The sequence below is a fragment of the Sciurus carolinensis genome, chromosome 1 (assembly GCF_902686445.1).
Source record: "Sciurus carolinensis chromosome 1, mSciCar1.2, whole genome shotgun sequence".
Classification (NCBI taxonomy): Eukaryota; Metazoa; Chordata; class Mammalia; order Rodentia; family Sciuridae; genus Sciurus; species Sciurus carolinensis.
The window spans coordinates 162,413,715-162,437,100 of NC_062213.1; the positions used below are offsets into that span (position 1 = coordinate 162,413,715).

At 34.9% G+C, this 23,386-nt stretch overlaps 1 protein-coding gene across 1 annotated transcript in view; it reads left to right on the plus strand.

Moving 5' to 3' along the window:
* Oma1 (OMA1 zinc metallopeptidase) overlaps positions 1-23,023 on the plus strand; it is a 61,355-nt gene extending 38,332 nt beyond the window's left edge. The window contains 1 exon segment of the mRNA XM_047529291.1: positions 22,570-23,023. Coding sequence (XP_047385247.1) covers positions 22,570-22,782 — 213 coding nt within the window. The 3' untranslated portion in view covers positions 22,783-23,023.
* Positions 23,024-23,386: the final 363 nt, after the last annotated feature.

Below are 23,386 nucleotides of genomic sequence, written 5' to 3' on the forward strand. Positions count from 1 at the left end.
CACAAGTCTTGGGGAGTAATTGCTATGTTAGTTGACGTTTGTCAGTAGTGAAGATTTAATCCTTTATTGATGACTTTTAATTTTAACTGATTTGATAAAAGTTTAAAACTGAAATTTAAAATTAAAATTGATATGTTTACTACATTGATTATAATTTAAATTTTCCTTGGTGATGTAAGCTTTTTGTTAAAAATACCAGTTAATGAATTGTACAAAAGTTTAGGTGAAATGGGTTTTAATTCCAGTTGTTTTCTTAGAAAAAATAATCTCATGTTAGTTTGCTTCTTGTTATCCTCTTTTAAAGATAGAGTGGTTTGTATGCTCTCTGACTTTTTTTTAATAGAATTGATTAATGGGTCAAACCGAGGCAGCTTTCTTCCAAGTAGTTTTCACTGTCTTCTGAAAATCTTTTGATTTGTTACATCATTCATAATGTTTCTGTAGCTTCCACATCAGGACAAACTGGATGTCACATGTTTCTGAGCAAGGCAGTTGATCTTCTGTTTCATTTGCATTGAATGTGCTAGGTGGTATGAAAGCAGAACATTTTTAGCAATTTAAGAATTGGTACCGGGCTGTTTGCTGCAGGAGAACACAACAGATCAGGTGTATCATAGAAATATCTTTCAATATGACTTCAAATTCAGCTCAAGGAGTATTCAGTACTTGTTAAAAGCCAAGAAATGGTGCTGAGTGCAGGGGGTCCAGAGGAATAATTTGTGGTTCTTGATACTTGTATGATGTAAGATAAGTACAAAATGATTAATGCAAGGAATATGATTATCATTAGAGAAGTAGAAATATAGTGGTATGTTTTGTTCTGTTTGGTACTGAGGATTGAACCCAGGCATTTAATCCCTGAGCTACACCCCCAGCCTTTTTTATTTTTTATTTTGAGACAGAGTCTCACTAAGTTGGTTAGAACCTCATTAAGTTGCTGAGACTGGCTTTGAACTTGTGATCCTTCTGCCTCAGTTTCCTGAGCCACTGGGATTACAGGTGTGTGCCACCATGCCTGGTTAGTATGTGATTTTAAGGAAGAAGAATCTGCATGATCTGTTCATCTATTTGTGTGATCAGTATTTATTGGAAATCTGCCATTTTATATTCTGTTGCTGGGGAATGAACAAGGAACAAAGCAGTTTGTTTTCTCGGAGCTAGCATTCTAGTTACGTAATGCAAACAGCAACAACGAACCTTATAGCATCCTGGCATCAATTGACATGTTAAAGGAAAAATAAAATAGGTAAAAAGCATTGGAGAGGGATTGTTGGCAGAGAAGGGGTACTGTTGTCAAGGAAGACCTCACTGAACAGGATCTGGAAGGGAGCAGGGCAGCATGTCCTGTGGATATCTGGGGAAATGGCTAATGCAGAGGACCTGAAAGGAGAGTATGTTTGGTGTGTGCCAGAAATAGGAAGGAGGACATTGGAGCTAAATGAAGTAAGGGAGGGGTAGAACAATTGAAGATGAGGTGCAGAGAGATCACGAAGATCACGAAGGATCTTCTGAGTCATTGTAAGGACTTAGACTTTTACTTCAGGCTAGTAAATTTTTAGCAGAGAAAGACTTGATCAGACTCACATTCTGTAGTGATCACTGGGGTTACTATATGGAGAGTGAGCTATTGGGGGCAGAATGGAATCAGGGCTGTTGAGGAGGCTCTTGAAATAATCCTGGTAAGAGATAATTGTAGTTTGGATCAGGTATATGGTAGCTGACGAGGGGGAGAAAGTGAGTCAAATTCTGGAGATACACACACACACACACACACACATACACACACACAGTTTTTAAATTGGTGCGTGGTAATTTTACATAATAGTGGGATTCATTCTGCCATATTTGTACATGTATGTAGTAATTAATTTGATTAGTTTCATTCCCCATTACCTTTCCTTGCCCGCTCTTCCTCCTCCTCCCATTTGCTTACTCTACTCTACTAATGGCCTCCTTTCTATTATTGTTTATATATGCATATATAAATATATATATAATTCATTGTGGCATATATGTACATGAATATAGCATAATTTGGTGGGTTTCATTCCTCAGTTCTTCTCTGTGCCCTCTTTTTTTCCCTCCCTTTCAATCCCCTTTCTCTACTTCATTGGTCTTTCTTCTGTTTTCATGAGATCTGAATATATTTTGAAAAGAGCGATGAGAGGATTTGTTGATCATTTGTACATACTTTGTGTCTTTCATGACACAAAGGGAATAGCTAGGCATTGATTTTTTTTTTTTTTAATATCTTTTTACTTGTTGATGCAGTGCTGAGAATCGAAACCATGCATGCTTCTTAATACTTATCTCATTAGTTAATTTGGGCTACTGTAACAAAATACCATAGTCTGGGTGGCTTATTTAAAACAGAAATTTATCACAGTTCTGGAGACTGGGAAGTCTTAGATCAGATTTGGGTTCTAGTGAGGTTCTGCTTCCCAGTTCATACATGGTGTCTTCTATTTCTAACCTCACATGGTGGAAGAAGCAAGGGAATTTTCTGGAGTATCTTATAAGGATACTAATCCCATTCAAGAGGGATTCATTCTTATGACCTACTCACTTCTCAAAGTTTTCAACCCCTAAAACCATCACGTTGGGGGTTGGGATTTCAACATATGAATTTTTAGGGACATAATTATTTATTCTATTTGGTTATTTAGCCTAACCAAATTACATTTATATGCTTAATTTGAAGGAAAGGTATTTGAGAAATACTAGTAAAATGTACGAGGTATAATGTACAGTAATCATTTATCTTAAAAGGGCAATGCAGAACTAGTCTTATAAGTTGAGTCTACGCTAAGTCTACGCTGAGTGTCACTGACTGTAAGAGCCTCCTTAGACCCAAGACCCAGGGATCTTGTGGTACCTTAGGAGGCCTGTCTCAAAAGCCATAATAAACATACGATTTCTCTTGGAAATTTCCTTCTTTTTATTTTCACCTAGTACAATTCTAAAAAATGTGTGGTTTATTTAAACTAGACAATGAATTCTACTAGCCAACTTTGATTTGAAGTCTTTTCTAAATTCTGAGTTGTCATTTCATCAAATTACTGAGGCTCTTCAGAGAGGTTAAAAAAAGGTGCTTTAGAAAAGTGTCTTTAAATAATGAGTTGATTTGTGCATATGGAGAAAAATGGTTGTAGAAACTAATATTTGGAAGCCAGTGATGAAGAAAAACATGGGAGGTATTTTTCTTCTAAAAATAAACTACACCAGTTCAGAAACTTAATTTGAAAACCTTAGATGAATATCTTATTTTTCCCCCCCAAGTGATTAAATTCAATTTGAAAGCAATAAAATTCTACTACAATATTGGGAATAATTCAGGGTTGAAAAGAAACTGATAGTTAGTGTATGGGTATATTGTTAATTAGAATACACAGTCATAGCTCAAAGATTATAATTCTCTACTATCATAGGTCTAATTTTTATAATGAAAAAAAGCAATTCTTCAGGTACTGTGTAGAATTATGTGAGTCTATACACCACTAAAGACCATATTTTAAAATTATATTTCATTTAGGATTTTTCCTACTCAAATGAGTACAATATTATATTGTACCTTAGCCTCCTGTCCTTGGATGTTACTGATGTTATGGCTTAAGTGATATATGTCTCAAAAGTAGTTGGGACAGAGACAAGTCGAGACCAGAGGCAGTGTGTCACTCAAAAGAGGTGATAGATGAAGCAGCGAGAGTGGATGAGTCCACCATGGAACTGAGTAAAGAACAAGATCTAGAACAGAGTAGCGCCAGGAGTAGGTATTTTCTGCATTTAATTGGTGAGAGGAAGACAGAGCCTGTTGTGGGTCAGATTCATAGGAGGAGAACCAAGAAAACAAGATTCTGTGGTAATTTTTGGTAATTCTTAATTTATTCATTTAAATTACTGATGGTTTAAAATTTTTCTTTTTGGATTCTTTGAATATCCCCACAAAAATGTATTATTTGTTACCATAGTATGTATTTATGTATTTAAGATGTAAATTTGTTTAATACAGTCAACAAATATTTATTGATCACTTATGCACCATGTTGTAGGTGTTTTAGGTCACATAAACTATAGAAATCTACACCTTCGTAAAGCTTATTCTACAGTAAGGGGAAACAGACAATAAATAGAGGAGGTGGGGTTTCTCTGGTGTCTCTTTTTGAGAAGAACACTAGTTCCATTGGATCAGTTCATCCTATGATCTCATTTAACCTTAACCTACCTCTTTGTAGGCCACATCACCAAGTATGTTCACATTGGGGATATGAGTCTTGGGGGGAAGCAGTTCATTCTTTAGCAGACAGGCAGTGTGTGAGCAGAAACAGTTTTGAGCAGAGAATTGGAGGAGTGAGAGGGTTTAGCAGGTGCTTGGAAGGATGTGCTCTACAACTTCCACAGAGCAGTACAATTTTCATATAATTTTAGAGTACTTTAGATCATATAGCGTATTGTTCAGAAAACAGAATAGTTCCTTTCCTGTTTTGTTCATAAATCAAGATAATGTCTCCAAATAAGAAAAAAAATCCTTGCTATTTTTGTGAATTCTGAGATAAAAGATGTATAAATGTGTATTTAAATATAATCCTGTGATCCACTACCATTTTAAAAGGATAAATATAGGTTTATAGTAATAATATTATTTGCAGTTAATAAGCTGAGAAGCTATAATTTTATTTACTTGAAATAATCAGTTAAATTTAGGAAACATATCCCACATATTTTGGTTACCATAACAACTTTGGTGAAAAATTGAAGAACAGATGTTCTGTCAACCTGTTGATGTTTAATAGTATGACAGTTTTAAAATTATAGTTATACTGTTCAGACTTTAAATTCATGTACATCATAATTTGTCCTTGAAAGAGATCCCTCATATTTCAAAATACGAGTGGACATGAATAAGTTAAATTTACATAAAAGATTTATTTTAAAAGCAAAAGTATTTAGATTAATGTTTTTCATTCTCTACTTTTTAATTTTTTACTTGTTATTTCTTGTTATTCTCTACTTCTTATATTCCCCCCTTCCCCGCTTTTCTCCCATCCCTTCTTTGAGAAGTACAGGGAATGGAGGATGATAAAATGTGTATGAAAATCATTTGAGGATTATTTGGGATTAATAAATTTATTATAATTAATGTCATTATAATCATAATTTGAATAAGATTTATTTTAAAACATTTTTAGAGCTTTCAGTGCCAGCTTTATTTGTAAACTATTTTAAAAATCTTGATATTCAGATTTACTATATTCAGTTTTTAGGTATCAAAATCACTCAGTAGCAGGCGATAAATGCATTCATTTTAATCTCATTTTATTTTGAATCCTTTAAACTTTCAGGAAGCTGGGGGCTTGAACTCATGCGTAAATCTTTCTTATGCATTTATAATTGGACAAAGTAAATGAATAAATCATTAGTATTATACATCTCATGAGCAGAAAATATAAGAGTGTTTAACATTAAAGTGAAATGTCATTGTTGGCCAACACAAACATACACTGCTCACCTTACAGAATTTCATTTTGTCTGACATGGAGAGTGTGGAGGAAAAAGCAAATATCATATAGCAGCTACTGTAATTGAATTGGCCTCTGAATCATATGAAGCCAGGAAGCCTGACAGTAACATTGTCTAAAACCTTAAAAAAAACATTATATTGTATGTGATGTGTATCTGCTAGAGGTTGAAATGAATGGGCTATTAGGAAAAATTGCTTGTGGGTAAGGGAGGGACAAGTAATGATATTTTTAGAAAAACATGTTAAAAACTGGAGGTGATTTTTTTTCTCTCCTTGAGTTGTCTTGCTTTCTGCTTTCAAAGGAAGCTTTTAATCCAGTCACGAAGTCTCTCTGGCATTATTTTCTCTCCTTTTTTCCTGTTAAACTCAATTATTATTATTTATATTTTATGAATTAGTGATTGTTTTACTTGATATAAAGTAGAATAATTCTGATGTGTATCAGCAGTTGTTCCATGAATTCTTTAGTTATTACTGGGAATAAATATAGTAAGTGCCTTTCTTAAAATAAATGTGTTTATTATTTATTTTAACCTTTTAAAATTATATATATTTATGAGGTATGACATATTTTGATATTTGCACACATTGTGGAATGAGTAGATCAAGGTAATTAATGTATCCATCTCCCTGTGCTTATTTTTTTGTGGTGGGTGGCATCTTTTAAAATCTATACTCTTAACAGTTTTCAAATATATAGTAAATGTGGTCACAGTGATGTACAATAGCTCTCTAAACTTATTCCTTCTACCTAACTGAAACTTTTATGTCCTTTGACCAGCATCTCTCCATGCCCACCTCTTCCACCATAACTCCTGAGAGCTGCCATTCTTTGAAATTCTATGAATTTGACATTTTTAGATTTCACGTATAAGTGAGATCAGATAGTATCTTCCTTTCTGTACCTGGCTTATTTCACTTATCATAATGCCCTTGAGATTTATCCATGTTGTTACAAACGACAGGATTTTATCATTCTCCTGTGTTAAGTGTGGTTGACTATAAAATGTTTTTGTTTTAAAACCTTGACTGATTATTTTTTTATTCCAGAGGACAATTGATATATTAAATGGCCTAATTTTTTACTTTTAAATTTTACTGTAAATTTTCTTATTCACATTTACTTTAAACCACGTCAAAAGCTAATCAGACTCCAATGTCCATTGCAGATTATGAAAAGAGTTGAAGTATAAATTTTTCAAAAGATGAAATCTTGACTCTTACAAATGTAAAATGAATACATGTCAGAAATTTTACTTAACTTTCATTAATTAACTTGGGAAACTAATTGTTATAGCTAGTGCAAAGGAGAATTCAAGAACCATAGTATGAGCCAAGTTATCATAAATGAAGTTAAGGGAAAAAGCAAAGACAGTTTTATTCAGGTGTAGAATAGATTGGCAAATTCGGAACTCAGGCGCAGTTAGACCATACCAGCATTCCTCTGCAAGAAACTGGACTTCAGCTTTTATCAAGTCTGGCAGTTGGGAACTGATACAAAGGAGGATGGTCATAAATTTTGTAGGTTTATCAGAATGTCCAGATCAAGGAAAAACTGGATTACTCTGGTATTTCTTGAACATTAATATTGTTAGATGCTAGAAAATGGTTCCTTTTGGCAGACTCAGTTCCTGACATGATCTGTGTGGTGATCTTGCTTCTGTCAGTAGATCTCTAAGACTCAGGAAGTCATGTTTGCTTTTTCTTTTGTTTTTTATTATGTTTTACATTCTGCAGTCATATTGATTTTTATTTCATTAATAGTTATATAGGCAGTGAGGAATATAAATAGATGCAAAACTCCATTTATAGAGCAGTAATCAGATTCATCCTATGAGACATAGTTCATTTCCATTTCCCATTTCCATAGACAAGTATCATTTTCATTATTATTAATTTTCTATGACTTACAGAATTGTGAAATAACTCAAAGACTATGACAAGTACAGATAACCTAGAAGGGTGCACTTAATAGGGCACCCAGTGATATTTTTTTGCCTGTTTCAAGGTCTTGTATAATTCTTTGTTTTTATTTTCTATTGTCATTCTTTCTCCTTTTAAGAAAAAAGATACCTGATCAGATATCATCCTGTCAGACTAATATATAAGCATGTTCTTGTTATATTATTGTGAAGCCATGTAGGTGTCATCCTTACCATATTTTTGTTCTGTCTCTTAAAAGTAGCAACCCACTATTCTCATTAATTTTTGATCTGTTGTGAAGTTAGTCTTTAGATTGAAGTTAAACTCCATAGGTATTTTGAAAAGTATATACTTGCTTTCAGAAATTAAGGGATGGAGTTGGAAATAGAGGTGGTAGTAAAGGGATTGGTTTCTTTTTCCAGGAAGAACATTTAAAACTTTCATGAGCCATTTAAAACTAAGAGTGCAGATGTAAAATGAAGGGTAAAGTTGCAGAAATGCAAAATTGACAAAAGAGAAAGGAGGACAGAGAGGAATAAGTATTTTAAAATATATTAGTTTTAAATTTTTAAATTTTAAAAATACTTGTAAAAATAGAGAATGATTTGAATAATTAATGAAGCTCATATTTCACTCATCTTACAGTATCAACCCTTTTATGCATTTGCTTCATCTGTCGTTTTCTACCCCTCCCCAAGATATATTTTAATGTGAATCCCAGACATCAGGGCATTTTATCCTAATTATCTGGGAGGGAAAAATAACTCTTTACTCTTCATAGTTCTTCCTTAGGACAATCCTCCTATAACAAATAGTACAGTAGCAAGAGAGAAACAGACATAACTTTATTAACAGGTATACTTCATGTATACATAAATGATACCAGGGAAAGAGGATGAGGATTTTGAATTCAGGCTTAAATAATATCTTTAACTGAAACACTGAGAGCATAGGGAAGGACTTGTTATGGGGAGGTGGTCAGAAAAGCATGGTAAACAAGGGTAAGGTATGTTGTGCAGGTTTAAGTCAGTACCTCTCCATTGTTCAGAGTCTCTAGTGATTTACAGAGTAATCCTTCTCTTCCTGGTACAGAGAAAGAGGTTTTCTTTATAGATGTAAATTTCCCTAACAAAAGGGTAACTTCTGCCATTTTCAGAGCTTCTCCTGTGTGTGCTGTTTCTTAAGTAAGTTCAAAATAATTATTGTACTAAAGAGACATTTGGGGTGGCATTTTCTAGACTATTAGTCATATTTTGGGATGACATGTCCTGAATTCCATTGCAGGGGAACAAAAATGTCTTCCTTCTACACTTCTAGGATTTTTTGGCTGCCCTAGATATTAAATTAGTGTAAAGCAGTTTAACAGGAGAAAAACCATATGTAATTATATACCTATGCACAGGAGTCCCACAATAATATGAAACTCAAAGTTAAGAGTCAGATCCTTGGAGATCTGACTCGGGATGCTATCTTATATAGCATCCTGAACTACAGAAAAGAACAGGATTGGGGCTTCTAGGGTGGGGTGGGATATAAGTTATGGAAGGGTAAGGGGAGGAAATGTATGGTGAATAAAGATTGCCTTGTTATACAGATATAAAGTCTCTCAGCTAATAAAATTGAAGAATAGATGATTATTTGGGCATAGCATCAACCTCTAGTCTCCTCTCCTGTGATGTGAGTTAATCTTCTCTGATAAGATTACCCAAGAAGAAATTCATAACAGTTGAGTTCCTTTAGGAGCATCTGTCTTTAGGCAGATAATAGAGAAAGCCTTGCTTTCCTCCTCTGTTCTCCAAATATTCTCAGTTCAAAGTAATTAGCATACCCAAGGGCCATACTTAGGGGTGGCATTTCCTGAGCTTGTTCACTGTATATTTCAATATGCATTTCAGGAAGTAGTATCTTTGTTTTTTATAAGCATATCATTATCCTGCTACATGAGTTCAGTTTAGCATGGCTGCAGCTAACTTGAGTTGTCATCTCCATGATCACTTTGGAGTAATCTTACTTGGTTTTCCTGTATTTACCTGGAAACTGTAAATAGATAAAACTTTTGACCTAACCAATATATATGACCCCTCTTTCTGACTCAAACTGAAGGGATCTAACTGGTCTTGCTGCTACCCAGGATCACGTTTCTGGCAGTAAGGGCCCAATAAATTGTACTCTGTGCAGTTCTAGATCTGTCTCCTCTCTCTGGTATGATGATATGTTGGGGCCAATTCTCATATACTGAGACCAGGTTGTTATATAACATCTGCTTAAGGGAAATTTACAGTTTTTCCTTAAAAGTAAATATTCTGTCCGTATTTAGATTTCTTTGTCTCAAAATAGAGTTTTACAGTTGATTTATTCAGATTGGGATTCATTGTGGTGCACATATTGCATTTTGTCCTCATGACCCTTCAGTCTCCTTCACTTTGGAAGAGTACCCCTCCCTTTTTATCTTACTTTTCAATATGTCATTGACTTGTTGAATAGATCTACTCCCATATTCTAGATTCTAGATTTATCTGATTGCTTGTTTGTGGTATCATCTAACTTGTTTCTCCACACACTTGTAATTTGAAGTCCAAATTGGCAAATGCACTTTTTAGGCAGTGTATTATGCTGTGCATTGTTTTGCATTGGTCGTCTCTTAATACTGGCTACCTCAAACACCCCGGAGTCTATCAGTTTTTTTTCCTGACTCTTCAGTCGCACATTAGGTTTTTCCCTTTACAGCCAACAAGAAATTTTTCCCCATACAGCCAACAAGAGACTGTGGGGTAATAATTTCATACCCTATAATTATCTGGTTCTCAACCTGAGCTTTAATAATTGAGAAACCGTCTTCCTTTTCTATCTGAAGAGGCTGACCTCAGTGTATGTCAGGAGGAATATATACCAGACAGTGAAGAAGGAAGTTAGATCAGCCAAATCAACATTACTGAAATAACAAATGTTGAAGCTACATTTTTCTCCTATTCAAGAGCAAATCTAAGAGGTAGAAAGACTTAAAAAATCAGAATGATAACAAGTGAACAAGAGTTGGAAAAAACAGCTGAAAAGAGAAGAATGATAAAGGTAATTTTCTCTAAAAGATTTATTGAATATCTCAGTATCCTTAACTGGTAGGACCCCAAGGAACCTCATCTAAGCTAAATCCAGTAATAACATCAGAAAACAAAACCTCAGAAATGCCCATTGTCTCCTAATAAGATAAGTCTTGGAAAAATATAAAAAAATCAAAACCAAGTCTCAGGTGTAATTTTAAAATTTCACTGCTGGAGAGGGCAGAGGAGGTGGCAAGAACTCCTACAAAAGCAGTACCAACTGAAACTGGCATGATAAGCCTGACTTGACTGCTTCAGAGCGACAGAACAAGAAAAAACAACTATACAAATGTAAGATATGTTCCTTTTGGAAAATTGCTAAACTTGCGAATACAGCAGAGCTGTAAAACTTTTCATGGAGGCTTTAAAGCAGAATTGATGCCCCAGAACAAAGACTCAGTGATGTGGAAGGTAGAGGAACATAGCACAACCAAATTAAAACACTCAAACCCAAAAATTGTCTAAAACATGAAAGAATATTGAAGGACACCAGGAAATCCAAGCTGCGTGCAACAGTAAGAGGGACAGATGCGGTCATTTCTTTACTTGTGTCTTCAATTTTTTGTGGCATCTATATCACTTTCTTTTGTCATTTAGATACCATTTCTAAAGATGTGTCTTTTAGAAGATTCCCAGAGTATCATGCTTGAAAACTGCTGACATGGCATAGCTCAGTTATTTAAATTTATGAAGGATTCAGTCTTCATTGAAAAGATAGACTCTTACCAGCTACCTAGGTAAAAAGCAGAAATTTAAAGATACACCAGAGTAAGAATGATGTTGGACTTTACTTTTCAGACTTTGAAGAAGTCTACATCTAGGGGAAAAGAAAACCAAAAAAAACACCAAAAGAACTTGTACACTTTGGTATGATATCTAGCCACATTGATACTATTTTCTTTTAAGATGGAAAATACTTCATAAATGTAACTCTTAACAACATGTCAATGAACTACTCAGTAGCATCAGTGCTCTTTCCAGAATCTACCAATGATCAAGAACTAGATCAACTGCTCAGTTTTAGTTTATATAATTATATAATTCTTAATTTTATAGTAAGACGTTGTGAGAACCACAAAACAAGTAAGGAATTTAAAAATTCAGTTGTGTAGTCTGCAAAATAAGGTGAAATTGACATAAGAAACAAAATGCTAAGTAAAAGGAGTACATTTTCAAATGCACATAGATTTTTCACAAAATATTACATTTGTGATATAAAATGTGATTTAAAATTTCAAAACATAGAAAGTGACCACATAAAAATTTAAATGATGTGCATTATACATAAGAGATAAATCTACAAACAACATGAGAATACCTTAAATAAATTTTCTAATGATGTGGTTATGTTCATATGGGTTGCTGCCAAAGCCATATTTAAAAAGAATTTTATCAATTTAAATCTCTGTTAATTAGAGAATAAGAGAAAAGAAGTAGAGAACCATAATAAGTACCTCTAGCAAGGGAAATACAATTAATAAAATTAAGAAGGAATAAAGAATAGGGCAAATGTTGATTCTTTGGGAAATTTAGTTAAGGTGATAATCATTGGATCAGTTAGAAAAAGAATAAAATGAAAATAGTATCTGGCGAAGACAAAAATTAACATACTGTAAAGCCAAATTATTTGGGAGAATATTTTTAGTTAGATGATGTTAATTGATAGCTCAGGTTAAAATCATTAATTAAAGTGTGTGCATGTGTGTACGTGTATGAATTGCCAGAGTAATTGCAGCTAGAATTGGAAAAACTATAGTAAACTAGAATGAACTTCTTCAAATTAATTTTGGAAAGAGGTTAGGTGCAAATAAATGAAATGAAAAAACTAACAATTATTATAAACCCATAGAGTTTTAACAAATGAAGAAAGAGAAGGGCATCTATCCCTGATGGGGATTTACTTTGGAGAATTTTTTCACTAGTTGAAAGAACAATTACCCAATTACCAATTCCAGCCTCAAAATATAAAAAGGGTTGTTATCAAGTGTCTGATTCACCCTATGTCATTTCATTAACATAAATGATTTTATTTCTACAATTTGATAAATACACCTTTTTTAAGAATTTATTTTTATCGTAAACAAATGGGATACATCTTGTTTCTCTGTACATGAAGTGGAGGCATACCATTTGTGTAATCATATATTTACATAGGGTAATAGTTTTTGGATAAATACAGCTTTTAAGGAATTTTTGGAATGGTCTCATTAATCATCAGATGGTAGAATACTACTTTTCAATAATTATTTATCACAAGCAAGTAAATTGTCCTCAGATTCATGGGTGTCATCTTAAAAGAAAAACTATTTTCACCCAGAAGGAAATGTAGGGTTCATCTTTGTTACTTCTCTTTTCTTCATGTCTGCATCCTATCCAAGAGAATGTCTTTTGACTTCATGTACAGTGCATTAGGAATATGTCCTTTTCTTTCACCATTGCCACCACCCTGGTACAAGTCACCATCACCTTTCCCCAGCTACGATAGGCATCTCCCATCAGTCTTCCTGTTCCATTTTTCACCTCAACTCCTAATACCCTGTTTTCAACACATGTCCAGAATGATCTCTTCAATGTGATTTCCTTGCTTAAAAATTACCAGAAACTTTGAATAAAAATTCATTACTCAGTCTTCAAATCACAGAATCTGGACACTGCCTTCCTCTCCTGTTTTATCAGTTCTTGTCCCATACCCTCAGGTTTTTCTTGTTTCCAGCCATTTTACATCAATCTTGTTTCCTCTTATAGCTTCTCTACTTGCTGATTTCTCTGCCTGGAACATCCTGCTTTCAGTTCTTCACACAAGCGTGACCTTCCTGAAGGTTTTCTTTGATCCCTTAGTGTCAAGTAGCCTCTCTTCCATGCAGTCATTCTTCATTTCTCTACACAACACGCTGTTCATGCTCTTCATGTGCTTAACTAAAATGATGTTTACTTGTTTATTGTCTGTCTTCTACCCTAGAATGTAAGGCCCCTGTTCATTGTTTCCTTAGTGCCTGTGACAGTTTCTGAGATGCCTATGAATATATGAGTGCATGGTGTGTAATAATAGGAAAAAATAAGCAACATAATAGTGGGCTAAAAATAGAAAAGTTGGCAGTAGAATTGAATAACACTTCCACAGCCTTATAGAACATTAGCATGTAGGAAAATTAATAGTTGGTGATGGGGAAAATAGGCTCATAGGAAGTTGTATTGTTAAAAAAAAATAGCAGTGGTGTTAGGAATCTTGGCTTTTGTTTCTGACCTAGCCAATTAACTTTGAGAAAGGATATCTAACCTTTGGTTTTCTTCATATTTAAAATCAGGGTTGCAATATCTTCAAGGTTTGCTTTATGTACTTGTGTACTTGTGTGAATCAGGTCCTGCCAGCTTCTCTCCTTCATTGCCTGCACTCCTTATAAGTATTTTACACCAGGCCCAAGTCTTAACCTCTGACTCACATTGTAACATCAGTTTAGATAACATATGAATGATACCTGGCACAATGCAAGGCACAAAGTGAACAGTCAGTGTCCATGCACTTCTGGTTGGATTCTTTAGGTTGGCTCATTCTATATTTACTTCAGATCTTCCTCAGGATTCTCAGAAGCATACATTATTGTCAATAGAGTACCTTTTTGCTTTCTTTTAGGCTATAAATTCTTTAGAATGTTTTCCTTATGACATCACAATGACTTATCCATAACCAGGTTTCTACATGTTTGTTTAAAATTCAGCATGTATTTATTATGTGCCTATTATGTGCAGTACATGAGTTAAACAAGAAAACAAAGTAAAAAAAGAATGGAAAGGCAGCAGTATATTAGGACACTATTACTTACTTTTGAAGACATAAAGGGATATTTAATAAGATGGAGTTGAATTTGTAAAGCTTAAAGAGATGTTAGCACCCTAATACATAATAAAGTAAGAGCAGACTGAAAAGCAAAAACTCGGAAAAATATTTTATCCAGATATCAGATAAAATTTTACTATGCAATATAATAGATTAAGCTTTGACAGAAATGCATGTGGTATTTAACAGAATTTTGCTTTGATAGTAGGAGGAAAGAGTTTACACATGAAAAAAGTGATAGGAAACCTTCAACAGATGAATGAATAAAGAAACTGTGGTATATATACACAATAAAATATTATTCAGCCATAAAGAACAATAATATTATGGCATTTGCAGGTAAATGAATGGAATTGAAGAATATCAAGCTAAGTGAAATAAATCAATCCTGAAAAACCAAAGGCGGAATGTTTTCCCTGATAAGTGGATGATGATATATAAGGGGGCTGGAGGGTAGGGGGTGAGAGAAGAATGGGGGAACTTTAGATTATGTAAAGGAAAATGAGAGGGAGGAGGGGGTGGGGTATAAAAGATGATAGAATGAGACAGACATCATTACCCTATGTACATGTATGATTACACGAATGGTATGAATCTACATTGTGCACAACCATAAAAATGAAAAGTTGTACCCCATTGTGTACAATGAATCAAAATGCAGTCTGTAAAAATATAAATAAATAAAAAAGAATCATAGCAGAGCATAAAGGCACTGCAAAGGTAAAAAATATCAAACTTTATGAAAGATACATAGCTTTTCTAGCAATTAAAGAAATAGATCAAACATTTCAAAGTACATTTATTCAGTAAAGAAGTTTACTCAAGAAGCATATCATGTGTTACAAACAAGTATTAGCACAAAAAAACATGTTGGTGAAAACATTAGATGTAAAACAGGTCTGATTCCTGCCTTTTTACTTCTAAGCCACTTCAAAAAAATAAACTCTGAATTTTTTAAAAAACAGTGTTTTCAGCACAATTGAGAGGCAGGTAAGAGATATACCTGACCCGAGATACAGACTCCCATACAATCAAAATCCTGCAGCAGAGTAACATGTTTGTTACAGTTGATGAACCTACACCAACCCATTGTTATCACCCAAAGTTCATCATTCATATAAGGGTTCACTCTTGGTGATATAAAATGTTTTGGCAAATGTATGGCATGCATCTGCCATTATAGTATCATACAGAGTAGTTTCACTCTGTAGTTTTTTAAGCTCTTTATTTTTGAGACAAGGTCTTACTAAGGGACCCAGCCTTGCTTGAACTTGTGATCCTTCTGAGTTGCTGGGATTGTATGCAAGTATCACCACTCCCAGCTAACAAAGATTTTTTTTTTTCATGAGAAATCTGAAGTAGAACTATTAATATAAAATAAATTTCAAGAAAAAGTATTTTCAGAGATAAAAGGGAACATTTTATAACCATAATATAGGGCACAAATCCACAATCCTATTTAGAGATTTTAAACCACCTTATTTTGCTGGAAGGAGTAATGATATAGAAGGCTTAACAACATTATCATCCACCTTGACCTACTTGTTATTTATAGAGAACTATACACAAGAATGACATTTAGAAAATTAATAAGAATAGACTACATTCTGTCATAAAATAAGCTTTGATAAATTTAAAAAATTTGAAATCATGCAGGCTGTTTCTTCATGATTTATTACATTAGAAATCAATCACCTTAAGATATATAGAACCCCACATCCACATCTTAGCTCCTTCAAAATTAAACAGCATACTTATAAATATCTGACAGATCAAAGAAGAAAGCACAAGAAAAGTAAATAAAAAGTGCTTTGAACTAAGTGATAATAAAATCTTAAAATATCAGAATCCCTGAAACAAAATAGTATTCAAATGAACACTTACAATTTAAAGTACTTGTATCAGAAAGAAGCTAGATTAACAATCAAATTATTTTCAAATTAGGTACTAGGAAGGAAAAAATAAGAGTAGGAGCAGAAATATGTGAAGTAGAAAAGAAATAATATAGCTAAAAGTTGATAAAAATGTAACAAATCTAATCAAGAAAAAAATCAATGGAAAGGGAGCTATCAAAACAACCCTACAGCTGTTAAAAATGCATTAAGGTAATATTACAATTGTGTAATTACAATTCTGCAGCTTACCTAACTTGGTCTGTTTTAGAGGATAGAAACCCCTGTTTGCTAACATGATCCATGTGAGTGATGTGCTTTCCCATCCTTTCACCTTCAGTCTGTGGATGTCTTTTCCTAAGAACTGAGTCTCTTGGAGACAGCATATTGTTGGGTCTTGTTTTTTAATCCAATCTGCCAGTCTATGTCTTTTGATTGATGAGTTTAGTCCATTAACATTCCAGGTTATTATTGAGATATGATTTGTGTTCTTGGGCATTTTGGTTTATTTCTAGCTTTTAATTTGAATTAGTTTCTCCTTTGATTGACTATTCCTTTAGTGCAGTTCCTCCCTTCACTGGTTTTCACTTTTTTTTCCTTTCATCGTCATGGAGTATTTTGTTGAGAATATTCTGAAGTGCAGGCTTTCTGGTTGAGAATTCTTTTAATTTTTTTTTCATCATGGAAGGTTTTTATTTCATCTTCAAATCTGAAGCTTAATTTTGCTGGATATAGGATTCTTGGTTGGCATCCATTTTCATTGAGAGCTCGGTATATGTTTTTCTAGGATCTCCTAGCTTTGAGAGTTTGGGTTGAGAAATCAGCTGAGATCTGAATTGGTTTCTCTTTATATGTAATCTATTATTTTCTCTCTCAGCCTTTAAAATTTTATCCTTATTTTTTATGCTAGGTATTTTCATTATAATGTACCTTGATCTGAGTCTGCTGTAATTTTTCACATTTGGGGTCTGGTAAACCTCTTGTAGTTGATTTTCCCTTTCATTCTTTAGATCTGGGAAATTTTCTGATATTATTTCATTGAAAAGATTGTGTATTGCTTTGGTTTGTATCTCTGCTCCTTCATCTATCCCAATAAATCTTGAATTTCATCATTTCGTGTTATCTCATAATTCTTGGAAGTTCTATTTATGGCTTCTTAACATCTCTCCATGGTCAACTCTGTTTTCAAGATTATGTATTTTGTCTTCATTGCCTGAGGTTCTGCCTTCTAAGTGGTCTAATCTGTTGGTGATACTTTCTACTCAATTTTTAGTTTGGTTTATTATTTCCTTCATTTCAAGGATTTCTTTTTTTTTTTTACAGCAATCTTTTGCTACCTGTATTTGCTCTCTTACATCATCCTTTACCTTGCAGATCAGTTTAAGTACATACATTCTAAACTCCTTCTCTGACACTTCTTCCACTGTGGTATTGATGAATTGTTATTGGAGTATCTTGGTTTACTTGGGGCAATTTGTTCCTTTGCTTTTTCATGTTGTTTGTGTGTCTACCCATCTAATAATATGGATCTGAGGTAGTAGAATTTCTACCCTGTGGATTTAGTGTCCCTGAAGGTTTCCAGTACCTCACTATTAAGGGGATGACAAATAATAACAACAACCAATGCAAACAATGTACAGGGTTAAACCAAATAGTTCCTACTATGACTTCTACAATGTTAATTATCACAATAAACAGAAATGATATGATCAGTTATGTCTATAATAAGAATAGTAAGTTTGCAAAAGGGTTTACATTTTCAAATGGTGGACAGGGAGAGAACAGGTGTTATAGGATGTGACGATTATGAGGGAGGAGGAGAGAAGACAGAAGTAAAAGATTAAAGGAAGAGTGAAAGAGAGCAATAGAGATTACCTATTAGCAGAAGAAAAGAGAGAATCAAGGGAAACAGGTAGGAGAAAAAAACAAAGCAAAAATTTAAATAAAAAAATTAAAAATAAAAAGAATACAAAACAAAACTAAAATACACTAATCAAACATCCTACTTCACAAAAAAAAAACCCATGTAAAATAACTGACTTTAAATATGCTAGAGATGAAAAAAAAATAGGGAACTGTATTAATGTCCATGTACCATTAAGATCACAATTAAACAGTGAAAAGAATTTTTAAAAAATCTTGATGAAAAGTTGAAGAATTCCTTCCATGGAGTTCAGAATATTCTGTTTCTCCTCCCAGCAGTTTGAGGTGGGGTCTTGTGGAGTGTGCTGCCCCACCCTCTGGATGGCTGGAGTGAGAAGTGATCCCGTAGGCGGAGTTCCTGGAGGCAGGGTTGAGGCTTAGGTGGGCTCCAGGCTCTATGCTGAATGCCAGCTGGTCTGGAGATTTTAAATCGGGCACCTCCAGTGCCCAGTACTTGCTGGTCCACGCTGGGGGACTTTACCCCAGAGGTCCCCTGGGTTCAACTGGTGCGGTGGGGGTGTCAATTCTTGGTCCCCTATGTTACCTGCAGACCCCACATTTCCTGGTCTCGGGTTCAGTCTCCAAACAGTTTCTCCCGCCCCCACCCTTCAGAGTTCCTGGCCAGATGCAACTCTCCCAGCTGGTCCTGCAAGCAGTTGGATTGGAGGGGTGAGGTAGAGCCGGGTGGGTTTCCATGACCAGTTGTCCCCTGTGTAAACCTCTCTCTATGTTTGATTTTCTCCTGGTCACTTAAGCACGCTCTGTGTCATGCAGTGTGTGTTTACTGGGCCTGTATCTTGGGCCACACTTGGGTTTGCCAGGAATCGGCTTCCTCAGTTGCTGGTCCCCCGTGCTGCAGCTGCAAAATGGTCCCTTCCTTTGTCCTCTGTGTGCTGCCTGGAGAGATGGTGGCCTCTTTCCCCACACTCTGATATCGTGCAGCGTGTCCTTCGGGTTTGTTGGGCAATGCCCTTGTTCTCTAAGCACTCCATACCCAGACACCTCCGGCCTCCCCAAAACGCGGGTTCCTTTAATTACCCGTTTCTGTGCTCATGGAGTGACCTCTCTGGCTGGAGGTTTGGGCCTGGCTGTGGCTGTGGCTATGCCACTGGATACTTTTTCCTTATTTTATTATATCCAACCTCCTGTATCCCTTATCTGCTTTGACTGTCCAGTTTTAGGTTCCAGTAAAGTACCCCACCCCCTACCATTTTTTGTTCACTCACCTTGTGGAGAAGCTGCCTATTTGCTTTCTTGGTTTCATGCCAGAGAGCAGCCAGGAATGTGACCTCCTCTATTCCACCATCTTGGATCTTCTCTAACAAAGATTTTTAAAGCAGGGTAATTTATAAAAGCCAGATAAAACCATGGGAACAATTTAGATGTCCAGCAGTAGAAAAATACAAAGCAAAATTACAGAGGACAGAGACCATGACTATTCTGACTGATGTGTTCCTACTACCTTACTCAGTGTGGTGGTCTAATTATTTGTAATATATAAAAAGACTGAATAAGAGAATTTAAGAGTTTTTACTGATGATTGAGAGGCTTCCTTTTCTCTTGTTCTCTGTGTGCTGCTTCATTGCTAAATGCTGAATGCTATGCCCACTGTTACTCTGCTAGACTCCATACTTTCCCCCTTTACTGATGCCAGTATGGGGCTTAGACATGTGGTATAGCAGCCATGACAGATAAACTTCTTACTTGGAAAAGAAAATCAGTATGTTTGTGAAGAGTGCCTATATATTGCAGTTCTGCCAAGAAATTTTTGACTTGTGCCTAAAGTCTGGCGTAAATATCAATGGCATCTCTTGCACCCTCAAAAGTATCCCCGTTTGGACAGTAACTCACCCTGAGGATCTGGCTTTCCCTTTATTTCAGTTGTATAGCAGGGAAACATTTTCTTGTTTTTAAAATTCAGTCTACTTTGACAAACATTTAATTAATGCATAATAGAGGTAATATCTTAAATTCATCATATTATGAGATTCAAAGGGAAATAAGACTAAGTGCCTGCCATCCATGAGGTTTAAGTGATGCTTTTACCTCTTTAGTTTACTTTGGATGATGATACATAATGCAGGTGGGGGGAAAGAGAAGAATGGAGGAACTTTAGATTACATAGAGGGTGGAGTGGGTGGGGATATGAAAGGTGGTGTACATGTATGATTGCATAAATGGTATGAATCTACCTCGTGCACAACCATAGAAATGAAAAGTTGTACCCCATTTGTGTTCAATGAATCAAAATGCAGTCTGTAAAAATAAAAAAACAACAAATAAATTAAAAAAAAAGAATAGCCTCATCAATCAGAAGTGCTCCTAGCCCTGGTTCCTGCCATGGCCCTGTCCACTTAAGAGGACTTCTTTCTGACTTGTCTCTGGCTGCATACTGCTTGCCTCCACCCCACACTCCTGTGGGGTTTAAGGGAACTTCTCTTCTAAGAATCGGGGCTCCATCACACTCCAGGTACCTTGCTCAAACATTTTTGAGTCTGCTTCTTGGACCTATTCCCGTGGATACATGTGTACATAGGCCCTTACAGGGCTGCCAAGATAGGATGGGAGGAGAGGGGAGCAGACAGCAGTCTAATGGAAAGTACCAGAGTAGACTCCCTCAACCTTATACATTCTGAAATTCAAGAATTTGAGTTTTGTATCTGGACATACAGGTAATTTTGAATGGATATTTGTTGAAGTAAGAGAATAGAATATATTTTATGTAATAGTTTATAATCTTGAATTCTAGCTTGTAGATACTTAGACACATGGTATCCAGGCCTCCATTTGCAGTCTTGCCATGCACCCTACAAACATTAGAGGCAGGCCTTTTCACAGTATAGTGTAAAGGATGTCCTGTGACCTGTGAGAGCCCATACGATCTTATCCTGTCCCTGACCCTGTGCTCTCCTGGTGCGCCAACCTTTCCACACTTCCATCTCCCTTGCATTCCCTGCTGTTCGCTCCTTTGTGGAATGCTTTTCCTCAGGGTTGCCACATGATCTCTTATGTCCTTTAGGTCTTCTCTTCCTGGCCCAAAGTCATTGTTTTACTAGTTAGATCTTGTCTGTCCAGTCTTTCTAAAATTTTTACCGATCCCCCAAATGCTTACTATTGCCTTTTCTGCCCTATTTACTTCCCTTAATACATATCACTATCAAAAAGTCAGAAGTACTATAAAAAAAAAACCTGAACTTTACTTAAATATCTTTCTTCTAAAACCACCTAAATATTAAACTTTTTAAAATACAAATATTTTAATTTTAAGGTCTTAAAAGTTATTTATGTGCCCACTTTAGACATAAGTAACTAGTTAAGGGTAATTACTTGAAGCAGCAGTCTCCCATCCTGCCCTCAGTTTTGGGGTTAATTACTTTCCAAACTTGTTGCATAATTTTTAAATTTTCCCACATTATCTAAATAACATGCTTTTGTTGTGACTTCCTAACTTTTCAATTTTAGGCCTTTTATTTACTTTCCACCAAAGAAGACCTGACATAAGCTCCTAAACTTTTACCACTATCATACGTGTACATGCACACACATGTATTCAGCTCTCTCATTCTCCACAAATTATATTAATATTTAATGAAAATTTTAATTTTAGTTAGATCATGATTTGGTATTTTATTTCTGTTTTTTACTTGGTACTGGGACTGAACCCAGCAGCACTCTACCACTGAGCTAAATCCCCAACCCTTTTTACTTTTTTTATTTTGAGACAGGGTCTTGTTAAGTTCCAAATGTTGTCCTGGAACTTGGAAGTACCCTATCTCAGCTTCCTGAGCAACTGGGATTATGAGCATGTGCCACCAGGTCTGGCTAAGATTTTTTATTTTAAACTCTAATCAGTAGTTGTAGCTGAGCCACATGATGTACTATGATGACTTTTCCTTCCCTAACAGCATTTTATTTTTCCTAAAGTTAAAAATTGTCATGATTTTGATTTTGTTTTCTTTTCCACTTTTGCATGAATTTCATCCCTTGCTGTCCAAGTTATGTCTTTTTTTTCAGTATGTTCAGACATGTATTTTCTATTGTTTTCTTTTTCTTGAAAAAAAAAAAACTCTTTAAGAATCTTCAGATTATTGTTAATCTGAATGGTTATTCTCAGGATCTGCTTGAATTTGACTGAAACTATAGAGGTAGATCTAAGACTCATTTGTCCTTTACAGAGTTTTTGTTATAGATACAATTGTCATTGTTTAAAAAATATTATTTGAGCTCAGGATGGGAAGTAGATTCTTACCATGAATTTATCTATGGTTATCTTTTATGTGTTTTAATTAAGATGAATTTTATTCTAAAATACAGAATGTGTTATATTTGATTGTTTTGCATAAAATATATCAGGAATTGCACTGTATTCTTTCTTTATAGGCTCTCAAAATTCGAGAGATCTGTAATTGCCCGCCGCTTTCTGGACCAGACCCTCGATTACTATTCAAACTCAGCATGAAGCATTTTCTTGAAGAATCAGAAAAAGAGGACCTAAATATCACTGTTAAGAAACAGAAAATAGATACTCTTCCGATCCAAAAGCAGGAGCAAATACCATTAACATACATAGTTGAGAAAAGAACTGGCAGTTGAATTAAAATTTATGAGACTCAGGACATGTGAAGAATACAGCAATCCTTTTCATTTTTATGTTACTTTTAAAAAAATGATGTTCAAAATAAAAAAAGGGGATATTCAGGGTCAAATCATGTGTATTACAGATATTATCTAAATTCTACAGGGCATTTATTTTTCATAAAATATTGATGTATTTTAATCTATTTTTAAATATCTTTAATGAAGAAAATGTCACAGAATAAATTTATATTACACATCTTAATCTCTGATACTTCCTTTTGATTTGAAAGGCAGACCCCTAGTGGATAAGAAATCTGAATGTGCAATAGTTGTTATAGGATTTCAGCCTAAACTGAGTTCCAGAGTCTGGGTGTTTATGATGAATTGGGAAATGGACAGTTCGAAGGTATCCGTTTGCAGGAAATGGTTGGCATTGGTGGGGAAAGTGGAAATTGTGTGGAAACTAGGACCTTGGGAGAGAAAATTTCCTGCTTCACCTATGGATGACAAAGGAAATAGTCACAGGCAGATGCTGAAGAAACCCTTTCCATAGATAAGCGCAAGAAGTGCTGTTTTTGGTTCAGGCGATAGAACAAACAACAAAATTGGGAAGGAGGGT